Genomic DNA, 19,232 nt, shown 5'->3' with positions numbered 1-19,232 from the left:
TCATACTGATGGCTTAGTATGAGTTGCTTTACAATGTTTTCCCTGTAGAAGTGAAAGTTGTGAAATGGTTACCTAGTCTCTGAATCTTCTTTTGACTAGTAGTTAATCCCTATGACATCACTACCTGAAAATTTTCAATCCACTTTTAAATGTGACTATAAAACTAATTTTCATGAGAATAATTGTTTCACTTTGCAGTAACTCATAGTAGAGTAACCCTCAGTGAACTGGTTATACATAAACACATACATACACCAACTTGTTTGAAGACTACTACTGAATTACAAAAACAATGCACACAGATACCTAAATGTGAAATACTGATCTAAAATTTGAGTGGTTATTAATATTATATCACATGAAAATGAGAAGGTATATATTTATAGATTCCAAATACACAGGGCATTTGCAAAGGCAAATAGAAAGAGGACATTTTCTTTTTTTATTTTAAAGATTTATTTTATTTATTTGAGAGTCAGAATTACACAGAGAGAGAAGGAAAGGTAGAGAGATAGAGAGACGTCTTCCATCTGCTGGTTCAGTCCTCAGTTGGCCGCAATGGCTGGAGCTGTACCGATCAAAGCCAATAGCCAGGAGCTTCTTCCGGGTCTCCCATGTGGGTGCAGGGGCCCAAGGACTTGGGCCATCTTCTACTCCTTTCCCAGGCCACAGCAGAGAGCTGGATAGAAAGTGGAACAGCTGAGACTCAAACTCGTGCCCATATGGGATGCTGGCACTGTAGGCGGCAGCTTTACTTGATACACCACAGTGCCGGCTCCAAAAGAGGACATTTTCAATGCTTTCTCTCATTATACATTAATGCTATGGCAACTGTGATAAGAATTATTTTAGTATTAAAAGAACTGAGTACAGACTGAGTAAATCTTTTTTTTTTTTTTTTTTTAAAGATTGATTGTTTTGCAAGTCAGAGTTACACAGAGAGAGGAGAGGCAGAGAGAGAAAGAGGTCTTCCATCCAATGGTTCACTCCCCAATTGGCCAAAACGGCCGGAGCAGTTCCAATCCGAAGTCAGGAGCCAGGAGTTTCTCCTGGGTCTCCCACATGGGTGCAAGGGCTCAAGGACTTGGGCCATCTTCTACTGCTTTCCCAGGCCATAGCAGAGAGTTGGATTGGAAGTGGAGCAGCCAGGACGAACTCGCGCCCATATGGGACGCTGGCGCTTCAAGCCAGGGCGTTAACCCGCTGCACCACAGCACCAGCCCCTGAGAAAATCCTTAACATGGAAACAAAAAAGATATAACCTAGTTATTAGCATATCGGGAAAGATTTCTTATTCATTTTTTCATATATGAGAAACAGTTCATTCATCTTTGTTTATTAATAGGCATTGCTAGAAAAAATTACAAGAAGTTTTATGCTATAGGGAAATCATACTGCAGTATTTACATGTTTTGGTACACCACATTTTAGTATAAAAATATTTTCAGTTCATATGAAATTCCTAGAAGGAAACATGCGAGGTATTCATTCAGTTGTTTAATTTTAATTTTGTAAGTCCATAGTACTGTTGATTATAAATTTCCCATTAGGTTGGTTATATTCTAGGCTCTAGGAATACTAATGAAGTGTTCTTAATCTATTTATTGTCTTTGGATATCAGTGGACACCATACTATGCAACTATTTTTTTTATTTAAGATTTTCTTCTTATGACTGCAGTCAGATTGGATATAGGAATATTGATATCATGGTAAAATATAAGATACCCCAAAACAAATGCCTACCAGATAGTTCACCCAAACCTTGACTTCATAATACTTACTGACATACATGAACTTTAAATGTATTTTTTTGCAGGTGATGCCACTGGTACATGTGGGGATCCAGGCACTCCTGGTCATGGCTCTAGACAAGAGAGTGATTTCAGAACTAAAAGTACTGTACATTTTGCTTGTGATACTGGTTACATCCTTCATGGCTCAGAACAAAGAACATGTCTAGCCAATGGCAGTTGGACTGGAAGGCAACCAGAATGCAAAGGTAATCTCAACCAGAAACTAAGTATATTACAAGTGCTGAGATTTAATATGTATTCATAATTGGTTACCACTTGGAAAAGTACTCCTGGCTTTGTTTCATCTTAATCATGGAGTAAAAGCAGTGGTATTTCAGTATCACTCTAAAAGAGAACTATGACAACTAAAAGTTATGTTTTAAAAAAATCTCAGTGATTGTATATCAAAATTGTTCATGTTGTAGCAGACATTTAGATTGAAAAGTTAAAGAAAGAAAATGTGTGTGGGCTTTTGGTGAGATGATTAGGATGCTGCTTGGGATACCCGCATACTGTGTCAGAGTGCCTGGGTTGGAGTCCTGGCTCCACTTCTGATCCAGCTTCTGGTTAATGCACACCCTGGAAGAAAGTAGGTGATGGCATAGTACTTAGTCCCCACCACCCAGGAGAGGGACCAGCACTGGTTGCCATTTCCTCAGTTCAGCCTGATCCAGACTTTCAGTTGTGGCCATTTGAGGAGTGAACAAGTCTGTGGAAGATTCTCTGTCCCTCTCTCCCTTTCCATCTCTCCCAGCCCTGTCTCTTTCCCATTTATCTTTAAAACATTCTGATAATGTGCAAACTGGAACTCTATTAGTTCTAGATGATGTTTATTGTTATGAGGAGAATTTGACAAATTTGACTCATAGGACATATCTATACTTTTAGTTCATTATTCTACTTAGGAATTTTTTCCAGCAGAAAATAAAAATGTAAATAATATACTCAATCTTGAAAATGAAATGTTAATTATTTATAACTAGTAATAATTGGAAATGTTACACTAGGAAATATTACATAAATAATTATTTTATATAATTTGTGTATAGTAAATAATATATTAGCATAAATGCAATGAAGCAATATGAAAAAGTATATGGCATAAAATATAGTTAAACAAATTTAAAATTGAATACTCTGTTAGAACATTGGAAATGATACTTGTTTGAAAGAAAGTATTAAGTATATAAAATGATAATAGAGCAAAATTGCCAAATTAGTAATATTTATTGTTTGTTATAAAAGTTTTACATTATTGCTCCATTACTTTTAGATATTTCTTAAAATTGGACATATATACAGAGTTTATATATGTTAGTATATTATTATAACTAATGATTATGAAAAATTAAACAAAGTGAAAGTTAATGTTTATCAATAGGGGATTATTCAGTTAAGATATGAATTACACATAATGGAAAACTCTTTAGTCATCAGTTTTACTGCAGAAAGTTTAATCTTGGGGCTGGCATTTTGGTGCAGCAGATTAAGCCACTGGCTGCAACGAAGGCATCCCATATGGGTGATGGTTGAGTTCCGGCTGCTCCACTTCTGATCCAACCCCCTGGTAGTGCACCTGGGAAAACAGCAGAATGTGGCAGAAGTGCTTGGGTCCCCACATTCACATGGGAGACCTGGATGGAGTTCCAGGCTCCTCGCTTTGGCCTGGCCCAGCCCTAGCCATTGTGGCCATTTTGGGAGTGAACCAGCAGATGGAAAATTTTTATCTTTCTGACTCTCCCTCTGTCTGTAACTCTGTCTTTCAAATAAATAAATAAATATTTAAGGAAAAATGTTGCCATATTAAGTAAATATAATGGTGTTTTAAAACAGCATGTATATTATGGTTCTTTTTAAATTTTAACATTTCATTAGTATATGATCTGTCTAGCACAATGCCTATTTATATTTATATTATAATGCGATTTATATTTGTATTAATGTATATTAATATGTGCATTATATATGAATATACAAGTATTTTATCAAGTGTCATCCCTTAATAGTGGACTTATGAGTGATCTTTATTTTCTTCCTTATATTTTCATTTTTTTTTGACATTTTAGAAATGGCTGCTTAATATTTTGGTAAAAGAAAAAAATGTTGCAGTGAGCTTAAAATAAAAATTATCTCTAAAAACAGAAGAAAAGTAAACATAAAATATACTTCATGTGAAAGATTCAATACAAAAATACTCAAAAACATGTACTGTTTAAACTTATTATTCACTATCCTGAATATGATCCAATGCTTTCATTATGTGCTATCAGAATCATTCCTAGGAATTTGCACTAGATGAACAATCTGCAATTACATATCTGTGTGATACTGGGCAAATTAACTGTGTTTCAGTTATCTACCAAGAATAGGTAATAATATCAGTACTATTTCATAGTATTGTGAGGTAAATATCACTGGAAGACTGTGACTGCCACGTAGTAACTGCTCAATGACTATTAACGATCATTTTATTAATTAGGTATTTTGATACTGCTGGGAAATGACTCTGAGGAGAGATGACTTTGGAAGCTAGTCCTAAATGTAGATGGAGTTTTGCTCACAGGCAACAATAAATCCCTGGTTTTGTGTAAATGTGGTAAATGTGAAAAATGTATGTTTCCTGTCTACACAGGCATGGGCACATACACATTACTACTGCAAATGAGAGGCATAGTGAAATATTTAAGATGCGGCAAGGGATATCAATGAAAAGTTGTTAAATTATAATCATATTTCATATTCATATAGATGTAAATTCTATAGAGTACTAAAATGCCTTCTGATATTACAATAAAACATTATTTATTTGATATAGAATTTTTAATATATTTTAAACTTATGGTATTGATGGCAAATAAACATATTACATTAATCATAAAGACTTGTGCTTGTGATTCCAGTCTAGGAAATGTTGAAAATTTATTGAAAACCATTGCTGGAATTTAGTTACTTTATTTTTACTGAGTTTATTTTTAAAATTCCTTGTCCCAAAAATTAGTTTATAAAGTTTTAAAGCAAGCCATTTCTCTATTTATATAAATAATACATTAAAATTATATAAATATTAAACTATTTAAATATTAAAATTATATAAAGTTATATGAATAAAATGTTAAAGTTATAAATGGTTATAATTTTAAAACTGTATAATTTGTAGTTGTCTACTTAGAAGTAGAAGTGTAATATATCTCTATTGCATTTTATTATTTTACATATCTTCTCATTTCTCATTAGATGCATTTTTAGAGATCACGATAATCCTTCTCTGATTTTACAATACTGAAATGCAATATTCTTCAAGTAATTACTTTGTAAATTTTTCCTGAAGCTACTAACAAAGGTCTTTAAACGTATCTGTTATATGATTTCCAGTCTGTAATTAAGCAAATAAAATCAACATAAACTTGTCTTAAATTTAAACCACTTATGAAAAATAGTTCGCTGCTTATTTCAGAAATTTTTATTGCTTCTCTGGGTAATTTGGGGGGATCTTTTAATCATTAACTTTTTGTGAAGTGATTTCCAGTTACATTGCTTTAATATACACTCATACATTTTGTTTTACAGCCGTACAGTGCGGTAACCCAGGAACAACAGCCAATGGGAAAGTCTTTCGTATTGACGGCACAACGTTTTCTAGTTCAGTCATTTATTCGTGCATGGAGGGATACATCCTTTCTGGACCTTCAGTTAGACAGTGTACAGCCAACGGGACATGGTCTGGAAGTTTGCCAAACTGTACAAGTAAGTTGTTTCAGCAGACTTTAAAATCATTACTTACATGGAAGTGTTCATGAATATATGAATGTGTGTAAGTTTGAATTGTCATTAATAAAGCCCAGCAAAGGTTTCAGTATTTGTATTGCCTTTCCAATTGATAGGTGGTAGTAGTATTATGGTTGGAGTATACGCTAGTCATTTAACGAATCAATTGGTTTACCTAGGTTTTACTTTGGCTGGCAGAGGAAAGGGAGATTATAGAAAAGCAGCACTATTAAACATAATTTTAAACAGTTTAATTTTAAACTATTAAACAGAATTTTAAGAATAATGAGGTAGCCGTAATCAAAATTCACTATACAAAGAATGTAACTTTATTGTACAAATCTAACACATATTAGTAACACACTTGACTATTAAAGGCATATCAGTTATTTATGTGCTCTTTCACTGGTATAGTCAAGATAGCTGATTTCTGCACTGTGATAACAACACTTGCTTGAGAGAGATTTTTGAAATGAATAAATGAATGCCCTTGTATGGAATAAAAATGAATGAATGCCCTTGTATGGAATAAAATAGTATTTATTTAAACACCAATAAAATATCTAATGGAAAAATTCTATTTCCTTATGCTCATTAGAAAGAAATCACATATGTCTGTGTGGAACAGTTGATTGTAGCAAATATGCCACTGTAGTATGGAATGTTGACAGTGAGGAAAGGTTTACAAAGGGGAGCATGCAGTATGAAGTTGGTCATCAAAAGGTCCACAGAAAATGTATCTTATGAAAAAAATTTATGCATGGAATTTAGAAAATTTGCACTAAAATTAACATTAATTCCATTTTCCATGAACAATCTGAATTATCCTTTATATTGGAATTCTATACTTTCTGCCTAATTTTGCTATAAACCTAAAACTTCTTTAAATGATAAAGTCTATTTCAAAAAATAAATTACTGCAGTGGTATCTTGTAAATCATGAAATTTTTAAAAACAGCAGAGTTAAGTAGGATAAATAGACACTATGGAAGTCATCAGAGGGGGTTGCTAAAGCCTCTTTAGCAGAGCAAACTCTTAATGCTACAATGTGGCAGATTATTGGTTCTTATAGGAAGACTTGCTAGAAGTAGACAAATTTGTAATAACGTAAAAGAGCTTAAGTAAAATTTTTACAAATAAATGACATGTTGTCTCTAGGTCACCAAAAGCATAGAGCTTAATTTAATGCCATATTGATAAGTTCAATGGCTTTTCATACACTGTTCAGTAGTTGTTTGTAGACTGTGTCAGCAATGGAATGGCCCTTGACTAACAAAACATTTCCCAGAAATTTGAATGAGGAGGTGGGCCTTGTACTACTTGTGGGGCAATGATCTATCAGACCAGATCTTTTCTTCTTTTTCTACACTCATTTGTATTTTTATTGCATGAACAATTGGTTCAAATGAATACACTTCAGAGGAGGAATCCATTAAAGTAATAGCATACCTGTATTCCTGGAAAAAATAGGTTGTAGTAAAAATCTTGTCTGAAAAGTTAGTGTGCAGTGGTAGTGCTGGTGAGATATCCCAGGTGTACTATGTCTCTTCAAAGGTGAAGGCAAACTGTGATTGGGAGGCTGTTAAAATAGGCAATGAATGAAATCCATCAGTAAAACCTGAAATAATAAAATATTTTCCAGTTATGGCTTGGAGTCAACCAATTGGAATTAAAAGGGGATCTTAAGCTGGACTGTGAGTCATTTAGGTTGTGGAAATCTATTTTTAGATGCACTTCATTTTTATTAGGTTTAAACATTGACCATAGAAAACCAAAGGAAGAGTGGACATTCTTTCAGTAGCTATTGTACAGTTTTTCTTAATTACTGGAGATGTTGTTTTATCTATACTGGATTGCATTAATTATTATAATCAGTGCAAATGTCCATGGGATTCTGTTTTGTCAAGATGAGTAAAAGTGCCACATATTTAATCTAATTTTAATTTGTTATTATTTGGCTCATTGTTCATATGGGAATATTTTAGGTACATGGGCACTGTGATCATTGAAAACTTAGACAAGATAATCATGTTAATGTTTAATTTGAGACATACATGTTGATCCTCTATTTTACATTTGGAAGCTCCCCTAAAGCACATGATGTGCCTTATGTAAATTCAAGGCAGTCTCTGGGTGCTACTGTGATTTCAGGCTCTGTGCCTATTAAGACAATGAAGATTTTTCAAGTGCTGCATATCAAGAAATGTTCAAATTAATTTAAAATGTGCTATGGAGATATGAACGATAATTTGATTTTCTGTTGGTTGAATAAATTATTTTAGTAAAATTTGGTTTTCTTATTATATCCAATTATGGACTGTTATTTCAGCTTTTATTTCCACCCCCTGTATCCAGGCCTTTTTTCTTTTGTCTTTTTGTTTTGTTTTGTTTGGTTTGGCTTTGCTTTGCTTTGCTTTGCTTTGCGTTGCTTTGTTTTGATGGGAGCTGGGATTGGGAGAGGGCAGTTACCAGATAAACTTTAGATAGAAGTTATCTTTTATTCTCTGTCCATATTTATAAGTATCTCTTTTCAGAAATTTTCAAATAGATATTTTTAGGATTAGGGAACTTCCTCAAGGCAATTATCACTTTATAGGTGTTAGGGACTGTTGCTTAAATCAGGTTTCAATCACGTCCATAGCTGTGCCATGGGGTGGCATTAGTGGTATTTCTCTGTAACTTTATGATCAGAATCTTTTGGATGTCAGACCCATGGTGGCAGCAGCAGTAGCAAGCAATATCAGCAGTAAAAGTAGTCCATGGGTTCCAGTTGAACCATCTACTTTTAGAATTGTGGATGTGAGCATACCAGATAGTGATTAAACTTTCTCAGATGGCAGCCATTGGATGGGTCTGCTTGTTGCATCAGCCTTTCACCTGAATGAGAATTAACATCTACTTGAGATATGCAATAGAAGAGGGGTCAACACCTGTTTGAGACATGCAACCCAGTAGTCATGGAATAAGATTGTGTCCTTTATTCTCAATCCTTTTTGGATTGAGATGTATAATTACCCGAGACACAGAGCTTAGTCCAGGCTGATTCAGATCATTTGAGGAAGCCCTCACCCCTCCAAAAAAATAAGGTGCCCCATACTATACTCCCTCCTCTAAATTTCAGTTTTTGATAATTCTGACCTGAATCATTCATTGAAATTTATACAAAACAAACGAAATACTCAACAAAACACTACAAATCACCTTGTTCTCAAGTTGCAAGCACAGTAGCACAGCTCAACACATTGTAGCCACCAGAGAGCAGAGCCAGCTAGTAAGTCAAAAACAATAGAAGAAAGATGCCCAAGTAGTGGTGGTCATGGCATAGACCATACTACTCACAGCACTAGTTGTTCTGTGGTTGCCCAGTGAAGGGCATGATCAACTTCCTGTTTCCCCAAGTCAATTTGTTAACCACTGATGGATGCCACAAAATAGAAGATGTACTGAGAAGATATTAAAGATTTTCCACACATCATGGCTCTCAGCCGAGTGGGGAAGGTACCTAAGCTGGTCGGAAGTGGCATAAATGGTGGGGTGGATGAACAGGTTTGATATTTGGTTGTGATTAGGGATGTGGACTCAGAGAGAATGCCTAAAGATGTATCAGGATTTGCTCAGTTTGAACTTCCTTGCTGGTGCCATAGGCAGGAAACAGCCAGGCTTTCTGTTCAACTGACCCGGCTGTAAATCAGATGGGAAGGGAGAAGTTAGAGCTTGAAACATCAGAAGTGGAGTCAGACTGTGTATGACAATATATTGTTGTCAAGTATTTTACTTTTGTTACTGCACAATACATTGTAAGTCACATGTATCTAAATATTCGATTACTCCTCGAGAGATTTAAGTAGTAACACAAGTCTTAAATATTTGTATATGTGAACACCACTTCAGGTTGCCTTCATCCTTTTGCATACATCCATATTTCCAAATGATGTAATTTTTCTTTTGCCTTTCTACTAATCATTTTTGTAGCTTTCATTATCTGCATATGGTTATATTTCACTTTAACAAAAAAAAATCCTAGGAAACAATTCAGGGCAAGTAGTATTCCTTGCTCTGTATCAGCACTAGGTACTGTCATATCAAATGTTTCTGGGTAATTCTTTCCCATACATTGAGGTATTTCCTTACAAACTGATAAGTATTCTGCTGACCACTTGTGGATTTCCTTCCCTGATTTCCCAGAGAAGCTTCTCTGGGACTGTCTCCTTTGTTACCTTGTCCAACAGACTCTGTCTCTATGGTGCTTTTCTGACTCTCAGATCCAACTTCTCAATGCACATAGTGCATGTAATTGCACAGCAATCATAGCAAATAGGTTCTTATTCACAGTCATGCATTACACTACAATGTTTTGGTCAATGACACAGACCCGATATAGGACATTGATTGCAGAAGATTATATTGCTAGTGTTGTTGTAGACATCTATGATGTTTGCACAATCACATAAAGAAATAACCTTATTAGAGATTCCACAGAATGTGTTCTTCCCATTAACCGCTGAGTGGCTGTATCATATGATTTCAATATCTAGTTATCAGAGAGTAAAATAATGATTTTGAGAAGAAAAATGTATCACTGTATCACTGCGAACTTTGCCAAACAATGAGAAGAAGCAATTCATTAGGTTAGATCACTGCTCTCTTAATATTTCACAAGCAAGTGAAGCAACGTTGGCACTCTAAGAATTTTGCCCTTTGAAAATTTGACACCAGTATGATTTGAAAACACATCTTTTCATTTGGTTGATTACCAGGCAGCAGCATATACAGGCGCACTAGTTTCCTGAAAGTTTTTTTTTTTTTTTAATTTATTTGACAGATAGAGTTAGACAGCGAGAGAGAGAGACAGAGAGAAAGGTCTTCCTTCCCTTGGTTCACCCCCCAAATGGCTGCTCCAGCTGGAGCTGCGCTGATTCAAAGCCAGGAGCCAGGTGCTTCTCCTGGTCTCCCATGCGGGTGCAGGGGCCCAAGCATTTGGGCCACCCTCCACTGCCCTCCCGGGCCACAGCAGAGAGCTGGACTGGAAGAGGAGCAACCGGGACTAGAAACTGGCGCCCATATGGGATGCTGGCGCAGCAGGCAGAGGATTAACCAAGTGAGCCATGGCGCCGGCCCCTGATAGTGTTTAAAACTCAGTCCAATCACATATGTAGATAAGTCAGCTGTGATTTGCCTTGGACATTTTAATTTTAGAAATATTTTTGGAATAAATGTAATTTAATAGTAATGGAAATGTTCCCAAGCTTTTTTGGGAACATATTTGGCCACTGTAGCGATTTTGATAAAAGAATAAAATTTTAGTCACATACATTCTCCTTGCTTTGTTACTTAACCAGCTTTATTTTATAAGTGAGCTGAGAAATTGCTTGTTTAAATAATCTTTCTCTAAAAGTATATCTCACAAGCTAAGCTTCTTTGCTCTTCCTAGCACTCATCTTTATTCTACTGCAATCAGATACTTATTAAACCCAAAGCCAATGCTGGAGGGTAACATTGCCTCCATACAGATTGTTTTCCCCTGGATGCGATGAAGATTGTATTGTGGAGTTAAGATCACACATGGAAATGTCACATACACTTTGGGAAAGGAATTATGCATTATCCGTATAAGCAGCTTGCTGCAGGAAGAAGATACTTGCCATATATCAGGTAGCTCAAGACTAGCCTGGTTTTATTATTTTATTAAGTTTTAAAAGATATTTTTTTATTTAAAAAACAGAGTTACAGAGAGGCAGAGGCAGAGAGAGGTCTTAACATCTGCTGGTTCACTCTCCAAATGGCTGCAAAGCCCCGAGGTGGGCCAATCCGAGGCCGGGAGCCAAGAGCATCCTCTGAGTCTCCCACGCAGGTGCAGGGAACCAAGCACTTGGCTTTCCTAGGCCATAGCAGAGAGCTGGATTGGAAGCAGAGACTACAGGACTCAAACTGCCTCCCATATGGGATGTCGGCAACATAGGCAGCAGCTTTACTGCTGTGCCACCGCGCTGGCCCCGATCCAAAGCCAGGAGTTAGAAGCTTCTTCCAGTTCTCTCATGCAGGTGCAGGAGCCAAGGACTTAAGCCATCTTCTACTGCTTTCCTAGGCACATTAGCAGGGAGCTGGATAGGAAGTGGAGCAGCCGGGATGAGAACCGGCACCCGTATGGGATGCTGGTGCTGCAGCAAAGGTTTTAAACCTCTAACTAAAATAAAACTAACCTGGTTTTAAAATATGTTCATTTTCTGTGATGTTTAGACTGAGAGTTTAAAAACTAGGCCCAAGTATAGGAAATATTTTAAGAATATTGATTATATAGCATTCTTACCTTTCATGTGTAACAGGGAGAGCCATCCTTGGTACCTAGAGACCACAGTGTGCTGAGTATTCAGTGTTTTGGGAAGACGTCACAACCTATGCCAGGGCATGGCTTGTTAAGTGGAGTAAGGACTAAGTTTCAGGTCTGAATGAAATGTACTCATTAGTGTTTTGGGTTTTATTTTCATTCACGATGACTTTTGCTTCTAACATGAGCAATGCACAAGAAAGTGTGTCTGTCACATCTTGTTCATTTGTCCCAGGGATAGCATACTGAATCACATTGTAGTAACCATGAATAAAGTTTTTTGTTCTAAATAAGCAACACAGAAATGGCCCTTACTAGAGTTTTTGTCACAAACCTGAGAATTCTCAAAGATTTTTTTGTTGTAAAGGACAGGTCAAGGAGATAGGGCTAGTGTCACACAAGAACGAGCAGGGGATATTCCAGTATGAAATTGCATCAAATGAAGCTACACAAGAATCTTAATTACCTCAAGCAGTGAGAGCTATTGTAAGGAAAATATTGGCAGAACAGAGAGGAGACAGGATAGGAACTCACAGCCAAAACAAATTGTATTCAAGGAAAAATAAATTCGCAGTGGCTAACTGCCAGCATCCAAACAGGACAGGATGAGATGCGGAAGAAATCAAGAATTTAGTTACAGACTGAATTTATAGAGCGTAAACCAGATAACGGCCATGAAGGGGGTGGAGCTGAGCTAACTTTTTACCGGCTTTTCATACTTTCTGGGGCTTCCTTTTTGCCTGCTGGCTGATGGGAAAAGAATGCAAAGGATTGGGTGGAGAAGAATACAGGGCTTTGGCCTGAGCCCTGTCTGTCAGTGTAGTGGTTTCCAGCGAGGGATGATTTTGTTTTATGAGCGATATTTAGAAATGTCTGGAGATATTTTTGTGTGACCATAGTGCAAGGATGGGAAGGGGGAGTGCTATTGAAGTTAAAAGATAAATTCCAAGGACATTACTGAACACCCTGCAATACAATAACTACTCAACCATAGCCAAGAATTGTTTGGCCACTAATGTCAATATTGCAAGGTTATCGGGGAGAAATCTTTCCTCCCTGGGAACTAAAAGTGAAGCCAGTTTTGATTGGAAAATTAATGTAAAATCAGAAGTGTTGTGAGATTAAATGGTTTGACCATCTTTCTGAAACATCATTTTGCCGCAGTAAAATTCTGTTCTGGTCTTTAATCTAGAAATCTGGGAAAGAACGTGTATGAAGCCTCCATAAGTTTGTGTTTTGCTGTATTGTCTGTAACAGGAAAACAATGGAGTAATTTAGCCATCAGTCCATAGGGATTTGGTTACATAAATTATATTACATGTATATCCACATAAGAGAATATTATGCCACTAAAAGTATCTTACTTATATTTATGTATACTAATATGCAAAAATGTGTTCATTAGATATTGAGCAAAAATGAATTTGGCTAAAAGATTATGTATGCAGAGATCTTATTTTATCTTATCTTAGTTTAAAATGCACATTTGTAAAGCTTATATGAGTAGTAAAAAGAAAAGGTAGCCTTGAATTCCATATAGCCTAGAATTACTACAATTGTTTTATTTTTAATGTAGCAGTTATTTACTTAGATTTATTGTAAATGATGGCAAATGAGCAGCAGTTACATAATAGACTCAGAAACCTCCCACAGAACAAATGTTAACTTTTGACATACTCTATGTTTTGGGGGAATTTGAGCTTACAGTTTAATCATTCTTTAGCATACTCATTCATTTATTTATACTTCAAACAAATATTTAGACTTTCATAATCAGTTATGTACTATATCAGGCTCTGAGAAAAGAAACTAATACCTCTCTTTATGGAGTTCTAGTGGGGGTGGAAGGTATGCAGTCATGCATGTGCACTTGTATATGTGGTATTTATTTAGGAAATTTAGTGATTTTAGAAGATTTTTTTTTTGCAATAAACCACAGCACCCTATTGCATGTGCTGATGTCTCTGAATTTTAGGGTAAAGCCCTAAAGAGCTGCTATTCTAAGATTTTGCTTGAAAAGATCCGAAGCTGCTTTTTGTTGCTTAGAAGAAACTGGTAGTGAATAAATTGACGTTCAGAGCAGGTGCTGTTTACAGAGCCTGTTGCTATTGGAAACTGCCTCTTTGGCCTTTACTTCATTAGGAAGTCACCAAACAAATCCTTCAGAAGCTTTTGTTGTCAGGCATTTCATTCATGATGCTGCAGTGATATGCACAGCTCTTTCTTGGTGCGTCTGTAAAATAAACCCTCTGTCCTCTCCTTCGGTGGCTCCCTCTCAGCTCCTGTGCTTACAAATGGGTTGACTGTTCTTTCTTGCCAAGATTCAGTCTGTAAAGCACTGCCTAAAAATTACAATTTGTAGGTATAACCTTTCATTTTATCATCTTAATTAGGAATGTAATGTATTATAAGGGAATGCAATATACCATAAAATAAAATGTAAATATAACAATATGTAAATGTAAAAAATACATAAAGTAAAATAAAATAAATGCATTTATATGAGTATAAATTTGGAAAACAAGAATAATATTTGAACTGCAATGAACACAAATTTGAATAGTAGTATTTGATTCCAACCCAACTGTGATGTATCATTTAAGAAAATCTTTTTCCTTATCAATAATCATAGGAAGAAAAATCACCCTTTATACAAAATCCTAATTGGGAGTCTGAAATAGTCAATGAGTTTGATTTTAGTAGACTCTCAAGAAGGCTAAGAACTATCAGGTAGAGTGCTTCAAATATTATTCTGTAATTTGTCTGTCATGAGCAATAGTTCTAAAGTTTCTTAGACACAGAGGCTTAGAATAATATGAAAGACACCTTTGCATTCATAGTTCTTAATGGTAAATTAATAAATACATTATAATGGAAGTTCCATTAGAGTCTTTCTTGCCTTAATGCATTCTTTGTCTTTGACCCTGGACTTCTAAAATATTGGTAAGAATGAATTTTAGAGAGAGAGAGAGAGGGAAAGAGAGTTAAGATGAAGAGAGAGAGAGAGATGGAGACAGAGACAGAGAGAGAGTGAAAATATATATCAGATTTCCTTGGGGAGATCATTTACTTTTTTTTAAAATTATTTATTTATTATTACCTTTTTATTTTTATTTTTTTTAACTTTTATTTAATGAGTATAAATTTCCAAAGTACAGCTTATGGATTACAATGGCTTCCCCCCCATAACGTCCCTCCCACCCGCAACCCTCCCCTTTCCCGCTCCCTCTCCCCTTCCATTCACATCAAGATTCATTTTCGATTCTCTTTATATACAGATCAGTTTAGCATATATTAAGTAAAGATTTTGACAGTTTGCACCCACATAGAAACACAAAGTGAAAAATACTGTTTGAGTACTAGTTATAGCATTAAATCACAATGTACAGCACATTAAGGACAGAGATCCTACATGAGGAGTAAGTGCACAGTGACTCCTGTTGTTGACTTAACAAATTGACACTCTTGTTCATGGCATCAGTAATCACCCTAGGCTCTTGTCATGAGTTGCCAGAGATTGATCATTTACTTTTAATGAATCGAAAGATTCCATAGACTAAAAGATCAGTATACTACCTGATTCTTTTTTTAATTTCAGAAAATAAAAGATAAAACTTGTATTTTTTTTTTGATTCAGAAAGCTTTTAGTCAATTTGTGACACAAATAAATCCTATCCTTCAAAACAGATAGATTAACATATATAAACACTGTATATAATCTTAATTCATTGACTTAAATATATTTTAAAATTTATTTTTAATTACATATTGTGTTAGTTGTATTTTCTAAGTGCTCTCAAGTCTTTATGAAAGTTTTTAAGTGACATTATAAAATATCATAGTATTATGTATGTAATCATAGGCATGAGATCAGTACAACTAATAAAGCCTTATGCACAGAGCGTCCTGTGCAGTTTAATGCTCTGTGATAGCTGTTTCAGAGTTCATAACAATTTTACCTTTCCACGTGTCTTTTGTAGCTAAAGGCCTCTGGGACGATCAATGCAGCATGTCCTGAGGGCTTAAAGCCTCTCCTGTGCAGTCGTGCTTCCTAAGCACATCCTTAAGTTGAGATCTAGGCCTTTTGCTCTCAAGAGCCTCGTGTCCCTAGCCCTTCATGGCCTAGCCTATTCATACAGTCACAGGGCAGAACCAAACATTAAGTGTGCCTTTTCGAAATTGGGAACACATGGCATACTGGGCAAGGATTAGGATTTGAGAGATTTCTCACTCAACACCAATACAGGTAGCAAATACACTTAGAGTGGAGGTTCAGTTCCTTAACATTTACCCTTCTGCCTCGGTTGGTAAGTGTACAAATGGGAAATTGATTTCTTTACCACCGACTGTGTGACATTTTCACTTTGCCCTAGGAATAAAAATAATCTATTGTGCACTGTGTGATAAATTCACATTTTATACTCTATTCATTCTTTCACTTATTCAATAAAAATATTCTTTCAGGAGATAGAAAAAATTCTGTTTTAATACACAGTTGATGATGCTGTAGAGACGATATGCTCTTAGCTCAGCAAGTCTGACAAATGAGAGATTTAAGTGCATTTGTAGGAATAGAAACTTTAAATATTACATTAGAAATCTAATGGTTTCTCAGTGGTCATACAATACGGATTGTAAGAAGTTACTGCAACAGAGTCTCCTACAACATAATTTCATATTAACCTAGCTTTTCATGGTCTAAATAACATTTTATGAACTACATGTATAGAATCTGTAATAAGCATATCTGATGAAAATCAGCAATTGCCAGTATATTGTTCAAATAAGTTTATGTTTTATGATTAAAAATGAACATAAAAACCAATTTTCTCTACTTAATATTAAGTATGCCATGTGCTTACTACTCCTCTCCATTAAATCCATGCCACATTAACCATCTGTTCTTCCAATCCAATACTGATAGTAATCAGTTGTGGAGACCCAGGTATACCTGCCAATGGACTGAGATATGGAGATGATTATGTGGTTGGACAAAATGTTTCTTACATGTGCCAGCCGGGCTATACAATGGAATTAAATGGCTCCAGAATCAGAACTTGTACTACTAATGGCACCTGGAGTGGAGTGATGCCAACTTGTAGAGGTATGATGTTGATTTCTTCAACAGTTTAAAGTAATGTCTACCACATAATTTAAATAGTATTTTGTAATTCTTACTTTCATTTGTTATTCTGGTACTGAATTAGCTGATTCAATTTTTTAAAACCTCTGTTTTATATAGGTCTTAAAATTTATATTTTGCCAAAAATTATATATTAATATAATGACAGTGAGATTTACAACCAAAAGAAAAATATTATGTATTCTAATATTCAATCATCATTATTATTTATACTGAAAGATGAATGTTTTGAAAACAGCCAGACTGAATGATAGAACTATTGATTTTTCTAAGGAATTGGACTGCTTATTTTTTCAAATAATGCAATCTAGAATTAATCTCTTAATCAATGAAGGCAAAGATTTGTTACTTTATGCTATTGTTTCACTGGAATATTTTCATATTTTTGTTTCCAATTTTTATGATTACTTATAGAATACTCAAATTGGAATGCCAGGAAACATATTGTTTCATAGTAATTTTTATTTTAAATTTAGAATGCTGTTTAAGCCATTTTAAAATGTCTGTAGTTTAGTATCTCCCTAACGTAAAATCTAACAAAAATAATTCTGATGTTTTTGTCTTTTTCTCCTTATTTACACAATTTCTAATTCACATGGCTGTAAATATGCAGATAGTGTATATGTTTGAAAATATATGACCAGAACTTTTATATTTTAGGGTTTCTGTTATACATGATTTCAATGATGATTTTAACTGAGTCCTTTAGTCTAAATGTTGCTAGAAAACATATTACAATAATTTCTTATTTTATTTCATTTTTTAAAAGGCTTGTTTATTTATTTACTTATTTGAAAGGTAGAACAACAGAAAGAGAGAGGGAGACACAAAAAAGTGGTTTATCATCTGTTGGTTGACTCCGCAAATTGCCATGACAAACCAGGGCAAGGCCAGGCCAAAGCCAGGAGCCAGGAACTCCATCCACAAAAGTGGCAGGGACCCAAGTACGTGGGCCATCTTTTGCTGCCTTCCAAAGTGCCTTAACAGGGTGCTGGATTGAAAGAGGAGCAGCTGGAGCTTGAACTGGCCCTATGATACAGGACACCAGTGTTGTAAGCAGCAGGTTAACTTGCTGGGCCTCAACACTGTCCCCTCATTCCTCATTTTAGATTTTACAGTTGGTATTCCTGATTTTAATTTCATCTCTGTCATCTTATCTAACCTGTCTTTATTTGAGGACAACTTCAAACAATTAAAGCAAAATGAAGTTTTAAAAGGTAAAAACTCATTGATAAAGATATAATTAGCTTTAGTATATGAATCTAAGTGGTTCTGGGAACCAATTTGGATATTTTAATCAGACACATGATCTATGTTTTCAAAAATGTCACAGAACTACTTTGAAATTATTTGCTAACAATGCTGAGAGGATATGTAGCCCAACAGCCTAGGCCTACAGTCAGTCTAAAGATCACTGGAAATAATCTTATAAAAATCCAATAATTAATTGGCTATAGTGTACCAGAGAAGGTTACCCTCTATTTGCCTCCCTGTAGATGCCAGAAAGCTTGCTGTATTGTAAAAGGGTATTTGTTAAGAAAAAGTCACATTGTAGAGGGATTAATTCCAGGGATGTTTCAGGAATTCTACCAGGAGAATAAAACATGTCAAACTGTATTGTCCTCCAAAGGTTAAATTAGCACATATGCTTCTTCTAATGATATTTATTATTTTTTACACTCAGGACATTCAAACAGCTGTGTCTAATCTCTTTTAATGTAATTGCAGCTGTTACCTGCCCAACTCCTCCACAGATCTCTAATGGAAGGCTCGAAGGAACAAATTTTGACTGGGGCTTTAGTATTAGCTACATCTGTTCTCCAGGCTATGAACTGTCCTTTCCTGCTGTTTTGACCTGTGTAGGGAATGGTACCTGGAGTGGTGAAGTACCACAATGCTTACGTAAGTATAATTTCCATACATTAAAAATGATATTTTAATTAACAAATCCTATTTAAAATTTTCAGACTTTGCTAGATCTAAAATCAGATTGCTAAACTCTCGTCCATGCCTAGTTAAGAGTCAGGAAAAACTCAGTATTTACATTATAGCTACATTTCATATACATTTCAGGCATGGTAGTTCTGCTCTGAATCCAAATTTTAGGCTAAACTGCCTTGTTTACATTTTTTTTTATTTTTCATGATTATTTCTCAAAATAGAGATTCTCTTAGACTAATTTGCTTATGGAAATTTATTTATATC

General features: G+C 35.2%; 1 protein-coding gene across 10 annotated transcripts in view; it reads left to right on the top strand.

The window, feature by feature from the left end:
* The window catches only part of CSMD3 (CUB and Sushi multiple domains 3), a 1,302,111-nt gene that overhangs the window by 1,248,694 nt on the left and 34,185 nt on the right, over window positions 1-19,232 (top strand). For all 10 annotated transcript variants that reach the window (XM_051844773.2, XM_051844775.2, XM_051844772.2 and 7 more), the window contains 4 exons: window positions 1,818-2,000; window positions 5,362-5,538; window positions 16,809-16,988; window positions 18,756-18,929. In XM_051844773.2, coding sequence (XP_051700733.2) covers window positions 1,818-2,000; window positions 5,362-5,538; window positions 16,809-16,988; window positions 18,756-18,929 — 714 coding nt within the window. The remainder of the gene's footprint in view (window positions 1-1,817; window positions 2,001-5,361; window positions 5,539-16,808; window positions 16,989-18,755; window positions 18,930-19,232) is intronic.

This window comes from Oryctolagus cuniculus, chromosome 6, assembly GCF_964237555.1.
Source record: "Oryctolagus cuniculus chromosome 6, mOryCun1.1, whole genome shotgun sequence".
NCBI classification, from domain to species: Eukaryota; Metazoa; Chordata; class Mammalia; order Lagomorpha; family Leporidae; genus Oryctolagus; species Oryctolagus cuniculus.
The sequence above is the reverse complement of the archived record's forward strand: the minus strand, read 5'-3'. Positions and strand labels throughout refer to the sequence as shown.